The 19,681-nt window shown below is 46.4% G+C and overlaps 8 protein-coding genes across 8 annotated transcripts; 3 read left to right on the top strand and 5 right to left on the bottom strand.

The window, feature by feature from the left end:
• Positions 1 to 287: 287 nt before the first annotated feature.
• On the top strand, positions 288 to 1,362 carry SERLADRAFT_435509 (uncharacterized protein; the record flags this gene model as incomplete). The annotated part of the gene is made up of 3 exons (XM_007315784.1): positions 288 to 788; positions 838 to 1,162; positions 1,217 to 1,362. 3 exons carry the CDS (start codon positions 288 to 290, stop codon positions 1,360 to 1,362), a joined length of 972 nt encoding a protein of 323 aa, XP_007315846.1.
• Positions 1,357 to 2,178, bottom strand: SERLADRAFT_383222 (uncharacterized protein; the record flags this gene model as incomplete). The annotated part of the gene is made up of 4 exons (XM_007315783.1): positions 1,357 to 1,664; positions 1,714 to 1,868; positions 1,923 to 2,046; positions 2,101 to 2,178. 4 exons carry the CDS (start codon positions 2,119 to 2,121, stop codon positions 1,461 to 1,463), a joined length of 504 nt encoding a protein of 167 aa, XP_007315845.1.
• Positions 2,179 to 2,364: 186 nt separating this feature from the next.
• Positions 2,365 to 3,759, bottom strand: SERLADRAFT_461745 (uncharacterized protein; the record flags this gene model as incomplete). The annotated part of the gene is made up of 4 exons (XM_007315782.1): positions 2,365 to 2,815; positions 2,867 to 3,028; positions 3,081 to 3,245; positions 3,294 to 3,759. 4 exons carry the CDS (start codon positions 3,680 to 3,682, stop codon positions 2,527 to 2,529), a joined length of 1,005 nt encoding a protein of 334 aa, XP_007315844.1.
• Positions 3,760 to 4,112: 353 nt separating this feature from the next.
• On the top strand, positions 4,113 to 6,511 carry SERLADRAFT_367312 (carboxypeptidase KEX1; the record flags this gene model as incomplete). Its single annotated transcript, XM_007315781.1, has 13 exons — positions 4,113 to 4,134; positions 4,164 to 4,369; positions 4,424 to 4,547; positions 4,599 to 4,666; positions 4,717 to 4,785; positions 4,840 to 4,888; positions 4,942 to 5,081; positions 5,135 to 5,265; positions 5,334 to 5,448; positions 5,508 to 5,750; positions 5,806 to 5,886; positions 5,939 to 6,158; positions 6,216 to 6,511. 13 exons carry the CDS (start codon positions 4,113 to 4,115, stop codon positions 6,509 to 6,511), a joined length of 1,764 nt encoding a protein of 587 aa, XP_007315843.1.
• On the top strand, positions 6,512 to 7,008 carry SERLADRAFT_461741 (uncharacterized protein; the record flags this gene model as incomplete). Its single annotated transcript, XM_007315780.1, has 1 exon — positions 6,512 to 7,008. One exon carries the CDS (start codon positions 6,707 to 6,709, stop codon positions 6,899 to 6,901), a length of 195 nt encoding a protein of 64 aa, XP_007315842.1.
• Positions 7,009 to 7,913: 905 nt separating this feature from the next.
• On the bottom strand, positions 7,914 to 10,500 carry SERLADRAFT_360359 (uncharacterized protein; the record flags this gene model as incomplete). Its single annotated transcript, XM_007315779.1, has 9 exons — positions 7,914 to 8,254; positions 8,306 to 8,651; positions 8,703 to 8,890; positions 8,941 to 9,290; positions 9,345 to 9,447; positions 9,506 to 9,609; positions 9,671 to 10,085; positions 10,148 to 10,368; positions 10,423 to 10,500. The coding sequence occupies 9 exons, from the start codon at positions 10,451 to 10,453 to the stop codon at positions 8,021 to 8,023; spliced, it is 1,992 nt and encodes a 663-aa protein (XP_007315841.1).
• A 66-nt stretch (positions 10,501 to 10,566) lies between these two features.
• Positions 10,567 to 16,355, bottom strand: SERLADRAFT_435503 (uncharacterized protein; the record flags this gene model as incomplete). The annotated part of the gene is made up of 12 exons (XM_007315778.1): positions 10,567 to 10,863; positions 10,914 to 11,303; positions 11,352 to 11,540; positions 11,593 to 12,257; positions 12,314 to 12,710; positions 12,768 to 12,995; positions 13,050 to 13,114; positions 13,539 to 13,919; positions 13,971 to 14,483; positions 14,541 to 15,690; positions 15,893 to 16,135; positions 16,197 to 16,355. 12 exons carry the CDS (start codon positions 16,353 to 16,355, stop codon positions 10,567 to 10,569), a joined length of 4,677 nt encoding a protein of 1,558 aa, XP_007315840.1.
• A 597-nt stretch (positions 16,356 to 16,952) lies between these two features.
• On the bottom strand, positions 16,953 to 19,404 carry SERLADRAFT_367307 (uncharacterized protein; the record flags this gene model as incomplete). The annotated part of the gene is made up of 14 exons (XM_007315777.1): positions 16,953 to 17,060; positions 17,126 to 17,204; positions 17,263 to 17,333; positions 17,384 to 17,425; positions 17,487 to 17,637; positions 17,692 to 17,731; positions 17,793 to 17,868; positions 17,922 to 18,041; positions 18,179 to 18,248; positions 18,312 to 18,636; positions 18,687 to 18,759; positions 18,907 to 18,995; positions 19,058 to 19,172; positions 19,234 to 19,404. 14 exons carry the CDS (start codon positions 19,402 to 19,404, stop codon positions 16,953 to 16,955), a joined length of 1,530 nt encoding a protein of 509 aa, XP_007315839.1.
• Positions 19,405 to 19,681: the final 277 nt, after the last annotated feature.

The raw sequence follows: 19,681 nt of genomic DNA, 5'->3' as shown, positions 1-19,681 counted from the left end.
CTTTATCTTTTCCTGCTTGACTTTTTCTATTTTGACCTGAGAAGAGCCTCTCTCCTGATAACTTAGCTCCTTGGCTGTTGTCCGTGTTCTTCGAGACATAGTTGTCGCGTTCCCGCTGTCTGTAAACGAATACTTGCTACTAGAGAACACGCTGCAGTGGTGGTTTAGCGAGACGCGTACCGTGAAAGCAATATTTGCCACTGTTTGGTTATGTGGGGTGAGCGGGGAGCTCAGGGCAGGTCGACGCAGGTCTTGTTTTAGTGCTTGCATGTCCCCTTAGTAAAAGCATGAGTGTCCGTCGCAAAAGCACCGTGCACGACCTTGCTAGCCTCCGCCTCCATCCTGATGGGTCACGAGTTCAACAGTCGTCGAGTAACACGAGAATTCGCACAGCGAAATATACCACGCAGGATAATAGAGGCAACTGGATAGCGCGAGATGCTGGTGGTCTAGGAAAGGTGAAGAAGAGGAAGAGGAAGGAATCAAAAAATGCAGATGATGAGGAGGAAATTGTTATCGAAGGACCAATGAAGGGTAGCGAGACCAGCACCAGCAAAGAAAAGATGACAAATGACGGGGAAATAGATCAAGCAGAAGCAGACGATACGGCCATGAGTTGGCGAGACCACAGGGCAAGAAAGCGACGCATATTCAACAAAGATATGGACTATTTGACTGCCCGATCTGTGTCAAAAACCCAACAAGCGTCTGGAAGCCACATTTCTCTGGATATCCCACCAAAATCGCTTACGCAACTTAGCACCGAGACTCTGCTAGAACCATCATCGGTAAGTTTTGAAAAGCTTCGTTTATCAAAGCAACTTAAACCATTTTCAGGATCTTTTGAAATGCGTGCACCATTTTGCAAGTCGTTTTTATAGCGACAGGGGTCAATTGTTTGACGCGTCCAAAGAGTATAGGCAAGAGAAATCTGAAAGGCGACTTAGGCGATTATCCGAGAAAAGTCCCTTCAAACATGTATCACTTCGTGAAGAATCTAGAGAATCAGAAATGAATGATGACCACAGTACGACCGATGAAGAAGCGACTTCTGGTAAGGACTCTGAGAAGAAAGAAGATGAAGAACGTGAATCACGTTCAACCAAAATCTGTCAAAAAGATATGTATAAGGTTTTCGATGGATCTGCACTCATAGCTATAGGTTTGACGAATTCAATGGCTGATTCCTGGGTGTCAAGCTGATAATAGTGCTCAGGGATGCTATTGCAAGAATATGTGGCCAGAACACTGGTCACCACAAATCCTGCTACACCCCCACAAGGAGCGTCCACTACTCCCGAATTAGAACAACCCCCTCGCAAAAAGCGTCGGCGGAGGATTAAAAAGGATATTGACTTTTAGTTAGAGCAGCTTTATTATCTTCTAATACCATACTATAAACCTAAATCTAAACCGCAATCACTTTCATGATCGTGGTCAAAGACACCACGGTCGTGGCCTCATGATTTCGAGCTCTGTCGTGCCCTATATTTTGGATCCAGTTTTAGGATGTCTGCGTCCGTCAATGTTCCATCCTCCCAACGCTTAACGATGTTCCCTCGATATATGCCCATGTTTGACCCAGCGAATACTTTTAGTCTTGACAGTCGCCGTTCTCTAAGCTTATTCTTGGGTAACATGCCCGACACAGCATGGCGGATAATCTACGAGTATGAGTAAGGCGCAGAACATAAGCAAGAACAAGACACAAACCTCATACGGTTTCGAGTCCATCAAGTCCTTGTATTCAGTCTCTTTCAGACCTCCGGGATACATGGTGTGTTTCCGATAAACCAGCTGTTCATCTTTTCGACCGGTAACTTTGATATTCTTCGCATTGGTGACGACGACATAATCACCACAGTCCACTGATTTTCAAATGTCAGGACGTAGAAAGAGCTCCAATGAATCATAACACATACGACTCTTGTCATAAATGGGCTTGTGCTTGCCCATTAGAACGAGCGCTATCCGCTCAGCGATTTTCCCCAGAACACGATCTGACGCGTCAACATGGTGCCAAACCCGAGCATAGGCAAGCACAGTCTGGGCTCACTTTATCAGCAAAAATATCACAGGCCACTTCGTGAAACAACTCACACTGCCCACAGTTTGAGACATAGTAAACTTTTACTCGTACAACTCGAAGGTCACTGAGGTTAAGAGCAAAAATGGTGCGGTGAATAGACTCATCACGTGATCTCCATTGTGGGCAAGTTACAGATGAGTCAGATAACGTAAGTGTCTGACCGAGGCAAGTCTCAACGTTCTCAACCTTTTAGGACGAAAATCAAGACTCTCAGTCATGTAAAGGATGCTCTGTTTATGCTGTTTATGTATAGCTTGCTCACGAGATATCCGAGGAGACTCAAAAGAGTTTCATTTTCATTAGTAACGTTTCACAGTTCCTCAAAAAGTAATCTTAATAAAAACACTCGAAGGTATACATATATGTCTAGTATTAAGTCAGTGCATACACACATCGCCCCAACTCCATTGAACCAAGCCAACACTGAAAGATCGATTCTACTTCTTCCCCTTTCTGCGCTTAGCAGCACTTTCTCCAGATCTTTGACCACCACTGGCAGGATTCGATGCCGCAGGCGCCGCGGCAGGCTCTGCACGATTAGTGGGCACTGTTCGTGGCTGGTGTACATTTGCAGAAGGATTGGCAGGTTTACGATCACGATGGAGCCAGTTGACTATCAACGAGGCAAGACCACCGGTGACGATGTAGAGCAGCCACTTTGGGACGATAACTACCACATTATATACCTTGGTGAAGACGATAGCGAGGTAGTCCAAAATATATTCCCTGCGATATATGTTCAGTTTTTACAACTTAAAATTCTGATGAAATATTTACCGTTCCCCTCCAGGACCGTATGCACTTTTCCAGGGATCTTTTTGTTTCCAGCCCTCCTCCTTCAAGAATGCGTGTAGTATCTCGTCTGTTAACCTTATCTGTCCGGCCTTATAGAACCGCAGAGTCTGGCCCCTATCTTTCAGGACGACTAGGAATGGGGCACTGATGACAAGTTTAGGTGCGCTCAGAAGAAGTCACGATTCGAAGTACGTACGACCAAACTGCCCACTTCGTGGTAATACTGGTAACATTCAGGTAATCAATACGCCCAAAACGCACATGGGGAAGATCTCCCAGCCCCTGGGTTAAGTTATAAGTAGCATCGAATACTTTATCTACGAACATGGACACGCCATCCGGTTGTCCAGTTGTCACAGTACTTTGGCATTGTCAGTAGGTAAGGCTTTGAATAAAACATACGGCTTACATGATAAGGAACCAAACTCTGTCTTCTTCTTCTTCTTCGGTTAATTCTTCGTTGACAATGATATCCCCGTAATTTTCGTCTGTGATAAGTGGGATCCGCTCGTCCCAGAGAACACTAGGGTTGAATCTTTCCGTTATGTTCACTCCAACTAGACTGGATAGCGTAGAAATTGTGCTAGATCCCAGAACATTGTCAATTAAAGCTTGCTTGATAGATGTAGGTGCAGCTTTTTCGGCACTAAGAGTGGAGGTAGCCTGAGGACCCGAATCTGAGACCTCAGATTGCTCGTCATTGTAATTGACTGGTTGCCCAGGGGCCCATCCTGCAGAGAAATACTGAGCGTGAGCAGATGTAATGAAAAACGCTGAGAGCAATGCCAGTGCCTTCATTGTCGTGTGCGTGGTTAGAAAAGATAAGTAGTAGTACTAAGGTTCAAAACCGGCTCGGGAATATGCAAGGGCCTGGTCCAATTGTACTATTGCTTGATTGGTAACTTGCAGTCTTTACGTACGCAGACTCATATTTCGCCTGGCCAGCACGTCTCTCAATTCGTTCAAGTTTCACACAAGTTCCCGCAGTGACTGTTGCCAGTGTGGTCCCCTGGAATTTAGATCTATCTTGTCTTATTCTGCAACTTTCTTTGCAAGGGGGCTCGCTGAAGGTCTTTGGACCCACGACGAGAATTCAAAACGTGTCGCTCTCGAGGCTTTCTCCGGTTCTACGTATAAAATGGTGTTTTGGTCTCATTGTCATCTATGGTCGTATCTGTTTATTCTTTCTTCGATATCTTATACTATTTCCGCTCCACAAGACGGTACGATGCTCTATTATATTTCCACGTGTGGACCATAGCTGAGCCAAGTCGCACAGTGCCGTCCGCAGCCTCGTTTTATGTCCCAAACTTACCAGGCTTGCACCAGGACAGCGAACATCCACTTCATGTTTACGCCGGTCACATCCTGTCCGACCCTAATGCAGCTGCGGCGGCAAACACGGATGTTTTGGCACATCTCTTCTTCGTCATGGTAAAAGCCAGACGAGCGTCTGACAAGGAGAGATTAATGTTCTGGTTCAATGTGAGTAGCCCAATATATCCTCGCGATAATAGAATGTGAAAAGTGAAACTATAGGGAGGCCCGGGATGTTCTTCGTTTGACGGACTAATGATGGAGGTCGGACCTTGGAAAGTAGACGGCGAGGGCGGTCTAATCACAGCAGACGGTGGTTGGGAAGAATACACGACTATGGTTTACAGTGAGTTTGGCTATCATACAATGTCAACCGTACTTATCAGCTTCCTCGCAGTCGATCAACCCGCAGGTACAGGGTTATCATATACCAGTACAGATCACTATATACATACCCTCTCAGAAGTGCGTTTGAAATTTAACTTCAATATTAAACATATACTAATCAGTATCAGGCTTCTGAGCATATCTTAGAATTTCTCAGGACATTTTATAAAATCTTCCCCGAATATCAAAGCGTAGACGTACGTATTTTGAATCTTGTAATGGAGTTCTCACCTTTTTGACCAAACCTCTAGACATATCTGGGTGGCGAAAGTTACGCTGGGCAATATATACCGTACTTCGGTAAACAATGTCATAGCTGAGCCCTGTTCCATGCAGCTTATCGTTTCTTTTAGCAAATGCTATCCTGGCCTCCAGTATACAAGTGCCATTACGGGGTATTGCCATAGGCAATGGATGGATCGATGCGCGCAGCCAGTATCCCGCTTATTTGGATTACGCGGTTAAACATGGTCTTGTTGAAGACAATTCAGAGGTATGACGTTTGTCTTCTGTGGGATGTTTTAACCTGATATGCGGATTTGAAAGCAATATAGAAAGGGAAAACAGACTACAGACGAATGTATGGCCGAATTCAACAGTATTACAGGACCAGAGCCTATCCATGTTGGAATCTGTGAAGGTCTCGCACTGTCGATACCTTCGAACAACCAAAAAATGTGAGCAAACTCTTGTGGCCCCTAGTCAGTTGGAGTCGCAAATTTGCTAAATTGCTATTTTTGTTTAGAGTAGATGGAAAACTCACATGTACGAATGTATATGACGTGCGGCTTCAAGATACCTTCCCCGCTTGTGGTATGAACTGGCCTCCCGAGCTCAAGAATGTTACCTCTTATCTTGCTGTAAGTCACTCCCAATCTCTTCACTCTTTTTAGATAATAATAAGGAAGCCTTGGATCAGCGTAAAGATGTTATCAATGCTTTACATGCAAGCGCCAAATCTACAAGCTGGGTCGAATGTTTCGGACGAGTTTCCCAAGAACTAAGAGATCAGTTGTCTCCATCCGCGATCACCCTCCTTCCCAACGTACTTGAGAAGATCCCAGTATTATTGTTTGCAGGAGACCAGGATTTCATTTGCAACTATATGGGTATCGAGAGTATGATAAAAACCATGAACTGGAATGGCGAAACTGGCTTGGGAGTATGTTTTCTCAACCTTAAACGCCGTACACGTCGTAACGCAGACATTGGCTTAGGTTGTGAAAACTCAGTCATGGTCAGTTGAAGGTAGTCCTGCAGGAACTTGGGTATCATCGAGAAATCTGACGTATGTCAAAGTGAGTGTGGTTCATCATTAAATGAGAAAGTTTAGTTATGACATCATTTAAGATCTTCAATGCATCCCACATGGCACCGTACGACGTTCCCAATGTAGCACACGACATGATCCTTCGATTTATGGGTATGAACTTTTCAGCGATTGTGGACGGTTCAGCGCATATTCCGAGTACAGTGGGTGAGGATGTCAAGCCAGTTTTCAACGCTGACCTGCCAGTACCGACAACACCTACTGGCAAGACTCCTGAGCAAAACCAGGCTATGTGGGAAGGTATATGTTTGTGTTTTGTTCCGCACATACACATGTTTATCCATGGATCTGTTCTAGCCTACTACAATGCTGGTTCCATAGCACTCATTGTGGTCATCATCGCGTGTGCTGTCGCATTGTGTCTCTGGTGCCGTTTGCGGCGTCGACACATACAACTACCGAAGAGAAACCTGAACGCGGAAGAAAACATTCCTCTAAATAGCACGTCGGAGGCGTACGACTTTGAAGACCGAGAATCACAAAGGAAGCGGAAGGGGAAACAAAGGGCCGACGAGAGTGAACCTTCCTCTCCAATTTTTGATGTGGGGGATGATGAAGATGATTCTCGCAGTGAGGATGAGCGTAGACAATGATTCCAATAGCATCCTATGATATACCATTATTTCTTTCTGCCCCTCCTCTGAATCTGAGACCAAAAGCCTTCTTACAAAGTTAGCACAGTACAACCTTCGAGGCTTTGGATTTATAAGATACAGTGATAATGAGAAAGCAAATTTTGAATTGTATTCATACAATGTAATCTAGGTACAAGAGGGAGTGTCTGCGTCATGGTTTCACCCAACCGTCAACGCTACATAGTAGCAACCTCTCCGAAGAGTGGGGGGTACGGAAGATACAGGAATATGACGCCGCAACATTATCCTACTCGAGCCCTCGTCTCCTACAACGAGTCAACACAGTTAAGTGAACTCAGGTGCAGGAGACATACGAGGGCGAGCCAGAAACGATGCTCGTTCTGGTGAGCATCCCGAAAGATACCTCGCTCCATCAACCTGAAATACACAACGTTCAACAGGGAAGTAAATCTCTGCGCCGTGGGGCCAACGCTTCAATCGGTTGAATGGACACTGAGGGAAAAACCAAAAACTCGAAAATTTTGGCCTATATACTGTGCGATCGGCTTTTGAAATCTTAAGACCGAAACAATGCCGAAGCACATGCCGAGACGCGACACGCCTCAAGTCAAGAGTCCACCGTGACATCGTTCTTTCTAACCCGTCGCACTAGCATCGTCTACGATATTCGCGTGGGTTGGAATGTCGCGGCTGTCGACGTTCACGAAACCAAGAGAATCAGTTTTCGCGGGTGGACCCGACCAATACCGCGGCGATGTCAATGCGGTCTGTCCCCCAAACTTACGCGAGTGTGTGCTTGCAATGGAGGACTGTTGTGAGGAGGTACACGTTCTGCAAAAATCTGCATTCAGCATCGATGCTTAGCGACAATTCTAGGCGCATGAAGCTCAACAGTTTCTCAGACACGGGACGTTTGACCTTCCTAGGATGAAGAGAGTCTTGGAGAGTCAAAAAGTAGGTCAGTTTCAGTTTCGTACTGATAAGAGCATCCAGCTAATGACTTGTTTTCAGGTTTTTCTGCTCATTGACGAGAGTACGATACGAAAATACAAAGCTGATCTCACCGACGAAATAGAACCACAAATCAATGAACTCATTGATCGAGCTAACAAAGGATTGGAGGCCTTGAATAGGAAGGAAGAGCTTATCCAAGCCGAGGTTTGTTAAAGTGCTTATCATTCGGGTTACTGGTTCACTTGCGTTTTAGGTTGAAAAAAGCGCGCACGTACAATCAAAACCTAGCCGGGGTACAACAGCCACGACTGCACTGGACAGACGTGAAGAAAGGCGGCTGCAGATGCTCACTAAACAGCGTAGAAAACTAGAAGATGAAGTGAAAGCTCTGGAATCAGAAGTATTACTTTTGGTAGGCTCACATGCTACATTCAAATACAGATATAAAACGCTCAATGTATTTGTACAGGAACAGAAGAAACTTTCTACTTTATAATTCTGTGAGATCGTAATACATCTTCAAAAGGTTCCCCATATGTACGATATTCTATTTTACATTTGTATCTCCCCTATAATGACAGCATCTGCATATTCTCCAGCTTCTAGAACGTTTGGTCCTCCTTCTTTCAAGATTGGAAGGACGACTAACCCATTTGCGCCGCTCAGACTAGCAACCCTGCTCGAACGTTGCCCGCCGGTACTAGTTGCTTGTAGGCCACTCACTCCAGACGATACAATGACGCGGTGGAATTCTGTCCGCGGGTCGAGACGCATTGAATTTTGTACCTGTCGGCCTCGCATGAAACGCGGACACATCAGAGAAAAGGATGCACTCACCTTGACCCGTACGCGAGGCAGTTGACACTGTTCATTAGGCCAACCACCCAATTTTCGGAGAGCTGGTACAACAAAGACATGGAATGTAACTAGGGCCGAGGCAGGGTTTCCGGGTAAAGCAAACATGAACTTTTTACCATGATCCGCGTCTGTCGTAGGTATACTGGCGAATGTAGTAGGCTTTCCAGGCTTCATTGTCACGCGACCAAAATGGATGGTACCATTGAAATGGCGTTCTATTACCGGCTTCAAGAGATCGCTAGCACCCATAGATGTGCCTCCTGTTGTAAGAAGAATATCTGCGCTCTCGAGGCCTTTCTTGATCGCTGTTACATGCTCTCCGATACTAAATTCTAGGATTAGGAAGGAGCATGGGAAATAAAGGAAATCACTTGACTCGTCGGGGACAACACCCAGATCTACAACACTGTAACCCATTCCCTCAAGCGCTGCTTGTAACGAAGGTCTGTTCGTATCCCATATTCCGCCCCAGTCATCCCCGGAGTATGGCTGAGGAGATTGTAAGTCAACGATTTCGTTTCCAGTACTCAAGATGGCAATTATTGGTTTTCGAAAGACTTGTACCTTAACAATGATAATCAGCGAAAGCACCATTTTGAGTCGCTTATATTTACCTCCTTTCGACCGACAAAGACCAAGGTACCAATCTCGCCTCCAAGGCTGGTCAACATGTCACCCTTTTGTAAGACAAGATCCCCCTTTTGCACATCTGATCCTGGTTCTCTACAGTTTTCCCCAGGAGGAATCTGAGCTAGAGTTTGAACCTCCTTTTCTTCTAGATCTTCCCCATTTGCATCTTTCAAAGTGGAGACGAGCTGGGTATCCTCTACCATAATGACAGTGTCTGCACCAGCCGGCAGAGGCCCTCCTGTGTTTATGCGATATATCGAACCCTCAGGTATAACATCAGAGCGTATGTGGCTTTGCGCTGTCAAAACCTTGTACACTCCCGGAGGATCGGTGGCTGGAAGTATGGCAAGTTCAGCCAATATCATGATTATGAAGATGTGATACTAACATCGAAGAGCATATCCATCTACACTTGTAGTCTGGGAAGAGGGAACATTTTGAGGGGCGTACACGTCCTCGGCGAGAACGTGACCTTTCAACGTTGGATTAACCTGATTGACAGTGACGCATCAGTAGATGACCCCTGAACACACTGCATTTTGCACTAACGAGATGGCTGACAGTCTTTAGGGACTCCACTTCAACCAGGATAATCTGCAGCGCTTTCTCCAGAGAGATCAAAGGATAGGGAGACACACGGTGGCGGGCTGAAGCTGTATGTTTCGGGGTCAGTGCCGATATTTCAGTGGCACGTTAAACATGAGCATCACATACCAGGCAGAGCGGGATCATGCGACAGCGTTGTACGGGGTTGTGGAATATAGTGCCCGTGGTCTTGTCCGTGATGATGATGATGGTGACGGTGATGGTGGTGACCGCTATGCCCTTTGCCATGAGAAGCCCCGTCGGGATGACTATGAGTGTGACTCGAGCCCATAGCGGCATGTACTTGCTTCCCACTACCTCCTTTAACTAGATCTATGGCGTGTCCTATCAGCCCATTAGTAAAGAGGGCTTCTAGGTTTTCTTTCACTGCTTTAACGCTTCCTGGTAACGTGACGATGAGAGTGTTCTTGATCGTTCCTGCGACAGGCCTCGAAAGAGCAGCCAATGGCGTATGTTTGAGGGATGTAGACAGTAATAGGTGAACTAGCCCAGGGGCTTCTCTTTCGATAAGCGGGGATATAGCCTAATAGAAATGTGAAGGTCCATCAAATATTTCCTTTGGATAATGCGGGGCTAATGAAGTACTTCAGGAGTCCTGTCCCGCACCCCGAATCCGGTCCCACCAGTGGTGATGATCCAGTCAACCGATTGCTCAGCACACCAGGACTCGACTGTCTCTTTTATTGTTTCCCCTACATCTGGAACAATAGCAGATCGTTTGCATTCGCATCCGTTTTGTTGTATAATTTCTCGTATGGTTGGTCCAGATCTATCTGCATTAGCGTCGATTGAAGCGGTATCGCTAACTGCAGAGTAACCCCATATCAGTCAACTTTCCATAGATTGTACTATAAACTAACTTGTAATGATGCCAACTGTGATGGTAGTCATCGATGAAGTTGAGTTGCTCAAAACCAATAGTTAACAGTGATAAAGTCGGACATTATAAGGACAGCTGATACTATGACATTGCGTCACGGTGCGGTAACGTGCGATACAGCAATCTAGATTACCAGTTCCTCTAAACGGTACATTCCTATATCAGGCTCAGCAAATTTGCGGCCTTTTCTGCTCCTACGCCTATCATCACTGACCACTTCTGGCCGTCCGCTTCCTTGCCTGCTTTTCGCTTGTATCCGCACGAACTGCTCCAATGATCCTCGCAGATGCTCCATGCGTTCAAAAAGTACTACTTCGGGTTCAACATAAGACATTATCCTTCGTAGGATATCGTGCGAGGGTTGGTATTGTAGAAGCGCCAAGAACGAAGCATCTAGTAGCACTTGCAAGAACAACACGATCTTCATGCCATTTCAGTAAATGTACTCGCAAAAAAAATGAAAGACCATACCTTGTGATATGGGGGGGAAGCACTTGAACGATACTCGAACCGTGAATTATGTGCTATGCTTCGCAAGAGCTGCTCAATATAATCCTCAGTCCCACCCATCATCCAACCTTCCAATATCTCTAGTATGTACACTAAGTCTCGTGCGTCTGATAAATGTTCCCGGATTGCGAGACGCAAGGCCGCTGGAGAAGTTGAGTACGTTATGCATGCCGAAAGATATGTCGCTAGTGGTGGCGTCCACGTTTGTCTTGAATCAACTTGCATTGCATTGCTGTCAAGCGACTCTGTGGTATTGCTTGTGTGATGAAAATCTATGACTGCTTTGAGAAGAAACATCATTTCTCCTTCCGGGATGTCCACGACAGTATCCAATGTTCGGAGAATATTTTCCTTTGACACTAATCAATATTAGAGTTCAAAGCGATATATCATGCTTACCCAGTCATTTCGTGACCACAGGACACGTAATAGTCCTTTCTCTATCATACTAGCACTTACAACACCTCTGTCCAAAAGAGAATGTACAACTCTGGGAGAATACTTGATGGTTGCTGTGTTATCGGGCTGTAATATAATGTGGAGGATTTCCTTGACAAACTCGCGGCCAAGTTGGGGGGATGAATGTCCCTGCAAATAATCTGTCAGCGTAGTAAATCAACTGGATTTATATTATACTCACGCGAGGCTCAGATTTTTTATTGCCGTGACCAGGGGTGTGATCGCCAATCCATTTGAAAAATGCTTCATCAGCTTTATGCGATTCATCCTGACTAGTTAATGACCGTATAGCTTGGAGGAGTTTTGCGCGACCGTCATCCCCTTGCACGGACGCACTTGAACGTTGCTCGGGCTGAGCCAACCATGCGGCGGTTTCGGAAGTTTTGCCCATTGCATTTGCAAGACTTGATTTAAATGAGGCGTTCAATGGAACGATGTAAATGGTAGAGCGAGAAGATGTCTTTTGCGACGTCGATTTTCCAGAAGCGCCTTCGGGAGATAGGGCAAGGAGAATCTGATGCTCGTTTGAAAAAGTAAGGCTTAGATGAGGACTCTGAGAGTGATTTTGAACCAGCGACGAAGGAACAGGCATAGACTGAGAAGCAACGAGTACGCCATATTGCATGTCCCACAGTAGGAGGGTAATTTCAGAGGCCGGTGAACTCGTGAGGGCAGCTAGCAGCACTGACGATGCGCTCAATGATAACAGCGAAACGGCACGTTGATAAGACGGATTTTTCCCTAGGGCTAGGCGTGCTAAACGGATCGGCTCGCGCACGGGAATGGCCACAAGTGTTCCCTCATTCGAGTACGAAAGTTGGTAAGAAGATAGTAAAGCAGAACCACCTAAACTCGGTCGAATGAGCAGTTCACATGATAGCAGTAATATCCAGCTGACGTACTCAAGAGGGTAACAGCACCAGAAGCGGTACATGAGATGCCTATAACGCGAGAGTCATATTTTTTCATGGTTCCATTGAGTGGTATGTCGATTTCGCCAAGCCGAGCAAGCCCTTCGTCTCCACCAATTGCCGTCGAGTGTACGCAAGTCAACGAGTCAGTTGAGAAGACTGATAGAAGAATATAGTCAGACGATGTTGCTTGATTTTGAGGCAGGAAATCGCAGGCTTTTCGGGGGAAGATGAAGGTCTCTACAGGAGACTGCTTAGTTGAGCTCTCGAGCGAGTGTTGCACAGTCAATTCTGCGTCTGTAACTCCAATATCACCATTTGAGAATACCAAAAGGAGTCTGCATGGCGATTCTTGAAGCACATAGATTCTAGAGACTGCATGAGATACCTGCGTTCTTGCGTCAAAATGATCACTGGTTTCATTGCTTAGCGGAGGAAAACCTACCACTACAGATCGTTTCTCTCCCCTGTCTGAATTGTTTGAAAGGTTCTGCTGAGTGATCCATATCGTCCGGTTTTGTTCTTTTGATATGACCTCGGGAGAACAGTTGACGATGGTGTAGGTTGTGCATATGTGATCACCATCTTCCAGGGTGTGGCGAGTAACCGCAGGTGCAGAAAAAGTGGTGTGCGATCCTTGGGAATAAGAAACGATAGGATGCAGAGTTGAAACCTGTTATGACTGTCAGTTTGCATTTTCCGGGGATGGAAAATTGTAAGTGCTCACATCCAAAACGTGAACGCCCTCTCCTTGGGCGGTCACCGTGACATATCCATCGGAATTTTTTGGACCTTTTGCATAAGATATATACGTAGAGCTACTCCCCTTCCATGAACTTGGAACAGAGTAACTTGACAAGAGAAAAGGCTCGCCGATGGTCGAGCTCATCGAGGTCTTTTGGTGTTACAAGGACTCGGACTTGGAAAATTTGGAGACTGAAGACTCGGAGTAGGGTTAGGTCTTGCGCCATTTTCGAAGTCTCATAAAATTTCATTGCAATTCGTCAGTAAAAGACAACATTCAATCTACAATATTCAAATCAACAACACTATGTACAGTAGCAGTACAGTAGCTATTAGCGCAGAAAGGACAACAACATTGCGAGAGACAGAAAGAAATTAACAGTAAATAGAGTAAATAAAATCAAGACGGCCAAGCACTGTTACGTTTACTGCAACTGACAGTACTGCTCTTATGCCAAACTTCTCCACATACCTGCGGCAGGTATCTTGCTGCGTGCCTGCAAGATTTTGAACGCACGCTGACGACCACGACCGCCTTCAAAGGCATCAGCTTTAGACGGCTCGTCTTCGCTGTCACTCTCGTCCTCGTCTTCATCTCCCTGTGCTACAAAATCGAGTGCTCCAGGATCCATCAGCCGACTGCGATCACGCTCGGCGTATGATGCTTTTCGGAAAGCTGATGAAGACAGCGAACGCCCAGCACCAGGAAGAGGAGGTACCAGCGTGCTTGGATCAGATAAAGTCGCCTTTGGTTGATACGACGCCAACGAAAGCGGTGGTCTGGGATGCTTCAAAGAACCGATAGTGATAGGAAGAGATGCGGGAACTCCTGCATTCGGATTCCATCCTTGATCTACGTAAGACGCTTAAGTAGCTGGAATCGAATATTATACATGTGACTCACCGTTATAAATATCTGAATCACTGTCATCAGTGTCTATTGTGTTGTGGAAAGCTCCCTCATCTTCGTTTTCTTCAGGGATGAAAGCTCCGGAAGCACTTTGATTTTTGCCCTGACGTCGAACAAAAACTTGCCATGCTTTACTATTTCGCTTCCAAGCACCTCGATGGCTAGGCGTGTTTGCTGCGACCAGTTTCAAAATCTCCTCTTCACGAGAATCAAAGCGTTCTGAGTGCTCGTCTGGCTCCGGTTCCGCAATACGAGGTAGAGACATGAGGTTGGATGCTCTCGGTGAGCTCTGGCCTTCCGCTGTGAGTGATCGGATAGTCGATGGGGCGGGTAATGATGCGGGACGTAAAGATGACAGCGCCACAGGCAAGCCGGAATTACTCGGTACTCGCGTTCGTGGTGGCCTCGCAGGGATATAAGGAGGTTCGATCAGGGGTAAAACAGGCTTGGCTGCAAAGTCAAACGATCCACGCTCGCTCTTTTCATCTTCCAAGTCAAATATCATATCTGGACAGGAAGGGTAAACAAAACAAGATTTGGTTTGGCGGACAAGAAAATGCTAACCTAGAGAATCACCGTTTTGCTTGGGTTCCTCCGTCTTCTTCTCCCCATTCACAGCGGTGTTGCCACCATTGATGGTGACTACGTCCGGCTTGACGTCAAAAGTAACCTTTCTCTTCCCCTTTGATCCACTGTCCTGTCCAGGCTCAGGGTCTGCTTTTCTATACCGCTCTTCCTTAGCCTGCGATGCAGAGCCGCCATTCTTCTGCTCCATCTTCCCACTCTGACTTGCATTGGCTTGATCATTAGTCCAGGCGCTTTTATCTTCGGAATCACTGGCGTTCTGCTGTCGCACTCGAGCCATGTCAGCTTCCAGATTCGTAAAATACCGGAAACTAGTGGCTACATCCTTGGCTTCATCCATACTGCGCCTAAACGGCTGGAGAATATTTTCACCATTGATTTGAGAAAATGACCGAGAAGAAGAATCAGATGAGGTAAGCGGGGGACTGTCAGCTGAGCCTGATGAAGAGGGATTAGAAGAATAAGGTGGAGGAGAGGGAGGGCTGGTGCTATGTACACGCGAGGTCGGTTGGTTTTGAGCTCGAGGGTGGTAGAAGGCGGAAGTAGCCAGAGATGCTGACAGCGATGAAACTCGCGGAACTGACGCGGGAGATAGCGCCCGAGGAACTGGGCTAGAAGCAGGAATAAAATCACGTAGTACGAGACTAACTCGTGGGCGGCTTGCGCGACTTACACTATCCCTTCTCCGGGTTGAAGTTCCGTCAATGGTCAGATTTCGTGCCTTTTCCACTTGGGCTATGCCGTCAATAAAGTTCTTCCACAGACCCTCAACATCCTTCCGCAATTTATCTTCTGCTCGCTCAATCTCCGCTAACTGATCCTCGACAACCTTTGCGAGATACTCTTCGGCAGCTATCCGGAGGGCTTCGGATTTGCCTGTTGCTACAGATGAAAGATGAGAGAAAACGGGATGCGATGGAATGAAAGGCACCGGGGGGAACAAGGGACGGAGGTTCGAGAGAAAAGATATCGCAGGGACAGTATGACGTGGTGGAGACGGCTCAGCAGAGGGGACAAATATATATCTTTCCTGTTCTTCAGCGGTTACTGGGGTAACGGGAGGCACAATGATAGAAAATGTTGGAGAGTAGGATACTGAAGACAACGCCTCAGAAATGGCACCCGCATGCTAATATATAGTAAGACGGAATCAGTGCCCAGAAATCAAGGGGAAGACAAATGTAGCACGACACGGTGGGTAGAAGGTGGGCGTAGATCGTCCACACCAGTTTATTGGGATTGAAAGACGAGATGTCGGAAAAGCCCGTGAGCAGAATATAGAGGAGCCCCACCGCCCGGTGTTTCACATGAAAAACATAATGAGGACTCACCAAACAGTCCTTATGAACTTCGATCCAGCCCGAGATGCTCTTCAGTGTCTCCTGCTCCACCCAGTCGTGCGACGGAAGGAGAGGCCCTTCTTGGCCCTCGACATCGAGAGGAACTAGTTGGGTGACTCGGTAAACCAGGGCTCGGCAAATAAGACAAGATAGAGTGGTGTATCGAAAGCGTCGAGAGGTATCCGAACTGGGTGGCCCGAGCTTTCTCGTCCGCATGGTGACTTGAGGGTGAGCCTAAAAAACGGTGAAAAAATAGTAAAATAAAACAACAGATCGCAAGGAAATCCCAACGCACGATGGAGAGTCCCTCATCAGCGACATACGTCAGTGTGTATTCTGAGTCAGAGACTGAACGAGACAGAAAATCGGGTGGGCCTTGTTGGTGAGGCTGAGGTATTATCTGGACATTGAGACATTGGCAGGAGTGGAGCGGGCCATGGCTGTTGACAGCCATTGGAGAAGTGGTTAGTGGTAGATAGGAGGGACACTGAAGGGAAACACAGTGATAGGGCGGTTGAGTGTATGTGTGTCAGAAGAACGGATAGATCAGTCCGGTGCCGCTCAGCCAAATGTGGTCAAGTGGATAAAGTTTCCACACGCTCCCCTCAGCCACAGTCAGTATCAGCCACAGCTTTGCAGCTGGGACAGCTTATTTATAATATCCTCGAGGCCAAAGCGCTCGCTCACGTCTCAGTCCTCAGAGGTCCGGTCGCCGCCAGTCCTCAGGATATCCAGTCATATGCTCTATCGATTATCACGACAACTTCTGCCATTTATAACACTTCCATGCTTCGGTTGCAAGTGATCTAACACCGATCCGTAGATTATGTTTCTTCTAAGATACCACATCAGAACTGCAGAGGGTCCAGGATGCCAGCACCAGCACATCGAACGCCTAAAGCCTTACAACCGCAATGACGCACCGATCAAACCCTACAGCACTCGCACTTACTTCAGGTCCGCTCTTTCAGGAGATAAAGCGTAAAAGAACCAGCCGGTAACAAAACTGGTTGCATGGGGCCAACGAGAAGGTACGCCGGCTGGGCGCTGTTCACTTATCCTTCTTCGTTTCCCCGCTGCCGTCAGCGCTAACGACACCGTCAACCATCACCTGACCGTATTCATTGACTCGTTTGGGATCAATGCGATATATCCAACGCTGTTTGAGCAGTTAGTCTTGCCATTCAATATTCAACCCCCTCAATATTAAAGAATTGTGCTCGCCTGGTAGAGGAATACCAAAAACACAACATCATCTCGGAAGCAAGCTAACCGGTGCAGGAACGGCATCTTGATACAGAAGCTATGGGTGCAAATGAATCAATGTCATGACAAATGCGACGTCGACAAGTAACGCTTACGCAAACAAGTCATCCACAACCGTTGACAAGGTTTTATATATCATCGCTTTCATGGGCATGTGCGCCACGCTCTGCATAGCTGTCAAAATGAGGACAAACAAATATACCGGGTGGGACGAACCTTAAGCTTGTAGTTGATGATGAGCTGAGGTATCAATTGTGCCTGTCACAGTCCATCCGCATCAGTCAAGAATCCATGCGTGTGAGCTCCGATATGGACTTACAAAACCAAACATATACACGAACGAAGTCAACGTGGAGATCACGAAGCTATACCAGCCTCTGTGCGTCTCGTATAACAACGAGTAAACAGTATACGCCGCAAGCAATGGGATTGCGAAGTACGAGACATATCGGAAGGCCAGTTTGTCGTACCTGAAATCGCTTAGCATGCCTATCGATGCCATGGTGGAGTGGGATATTACTCACTCTTGTGTCTTCTTTTCATCCTCGCTGAGAACATGTTTGTCTTAATGGAGTGCGGGTGATACTTAGCACGATTCTCGAAATCGAACAGGAATAGCCAATACCTTTGATGTCGAATTGATAAGGTAATAAAGAGCCAGGTGGTGCACTGATGATGGTGATATCTACGGCCTTTGTGATCTATACCAATGAAACATTAAACAAATGCGCTGTTATTAACAGATTGCCCTTACCTTCCATGCCTCTACCAGCACACCCATGCCAGAGCCAAAAAGAATCATCCAGCTTGTGTCAGTGTTATTGTCGATGAGGTACAGTAAAACGATAGCCTGTACAAATACGTTCGTAACGATCTATGCCAAAAATAATTTGGATGATGCAATTAGCTTTAATAGTCAACCCAACGGCCAGAAAGGGAGAATACATACAGTCCTGTGGGACGAGGATTTGGTTTGAATACCGGACAAAGTAAGGGCTAGACTTACCTCACAGACACGCCCACAAGTTCGTTCTTATGACGCCAGTGCGATACATCGGATTTGAATGCAAGCATCTCGAACCTGCAAGGAGCAAAGGAAATACATCAAGCGGGAGAGACCATAAAAGTGCAAAAGAGTACCCACAGTACATGCAAAATGCTCACAAGCCCAGTTAATCCGAGGAACCACGGGTTCGTTTCGACCAGCATCCTTTTAATCTCATCCAGTTCTGCGCCGGTGCCCCCTTGTTGCTTTGCGGCCTCATCAAACCCATGTGTCATGGATGCGAATATTTGGAACTTGAAATATGACAGCGGCTGGAAGGTTATTTGAAGGGGCAGAGTAGGGGTAGTGGTATTGATTTCGACAAGTTGAGAGCGAAGAAGCCAAAAATCATTCGGGAAGATGATAGGTTTATAGAAACCTTTGGTGCCAGTTGCGTCTCGTTCACCAGGTAGAAGGTGGATGTCTAAAAAACTATTATGCATGAGACACAGAGGAATTGAATATGAAACTCACGCTCATGCAGGACAGGAGGTAGCTTTCCGTACTGTAACGCCGTACTGTCTGAAATGAGCGCTAGCGTCAAGTTCTGGTTATCAAGATGATTCAGTGTTTAGAGTGTGAATGTTCAAATGAAGTAACATACTGAATGCCAGTGCGAAACAATGATATCTTCCTGGGGCTACAGTAGAAAATATGAATATGTTTCCCTAACCTAGATTAGAAATATGTGGACCTTTTCGTCTTCAGAGTCTACGTCGGCATTATTACTCAGCAGGCTTTTCTCTTTGCGAACCTTTTCCTTCGGCAAATATCGAGTGAGTACTGGGATTATTATCTTTAATACTTCACGAAACTAGTGACGGACGATTGATAAAGAAGCGCACATTTTCTAATATGATGGATAGACGAAGGATCAAATCGAGAGTTTGTAGGGTCTGGGCTTGCTCCATTCTTTGTTAAGAATACATCTGCCCATAGAGATCCGTTTCGCTGTACAGCCTGTAGAAGCATATAAACGACTGAACGAAAGAAGACACGATACAGAGCAATCACAACTTACCTCAGGAAGTTTCACATCATACGAAACTGTTCTTTCCTCATTCCAATCGCCAAAAGTAATGTTCTCCCATACAAAGTTTGGCAGACCCTCATCCTGGTCTTTTCGCCATGCAGACGTCCACTGTCGTGAGAACACATCGCCGGAAGGTGACGTAGAGATGTACACATGCATAGCGACAGGCTGATTTAATGACCAAGAGGGATATGCTTCGACCGGGGGTAGCAAGAAGGGGCTTATCTGGCTTTCAGTAGTAACAGGTGATACATTGGGCACGACGGGTGAGGCCGCTGGAGGAGCTACAGGAGTCTTTGTAGGGAGAAAAAACTTGGTTGCTAAGTATAGTTTTTCTCAGTAAAAATCATTTCATAAGTACGGGCAGCAACATACCTAACTGAGTGAAAGCCCATACTATCACTACTTGCTGTGAGTGCTATCAGACTAGAAGAAC

The sequence above is a fragment of the Serpula lacrymans genome (genome assembly GCF_000218685.1).
Source record: "Serpula lacrymans var. lacrymans S7.9 unplaced genomic scaffold SERLAscaffold_4, whole genome shotgun sequence".
Classification (NCBI taxonomy): domain Eukaryota; kingdom Fungi; phylum Basidiomycota; class Agaricomycetes; order Boletales; family Serpulaceae; genus Serpula; species Serpula lacrymans.
The sequence above is the reverse complement of the archived record's forward strand: the minus strand, read 5'-3'. Positions and strand labels throughout refer to the sequence as shown.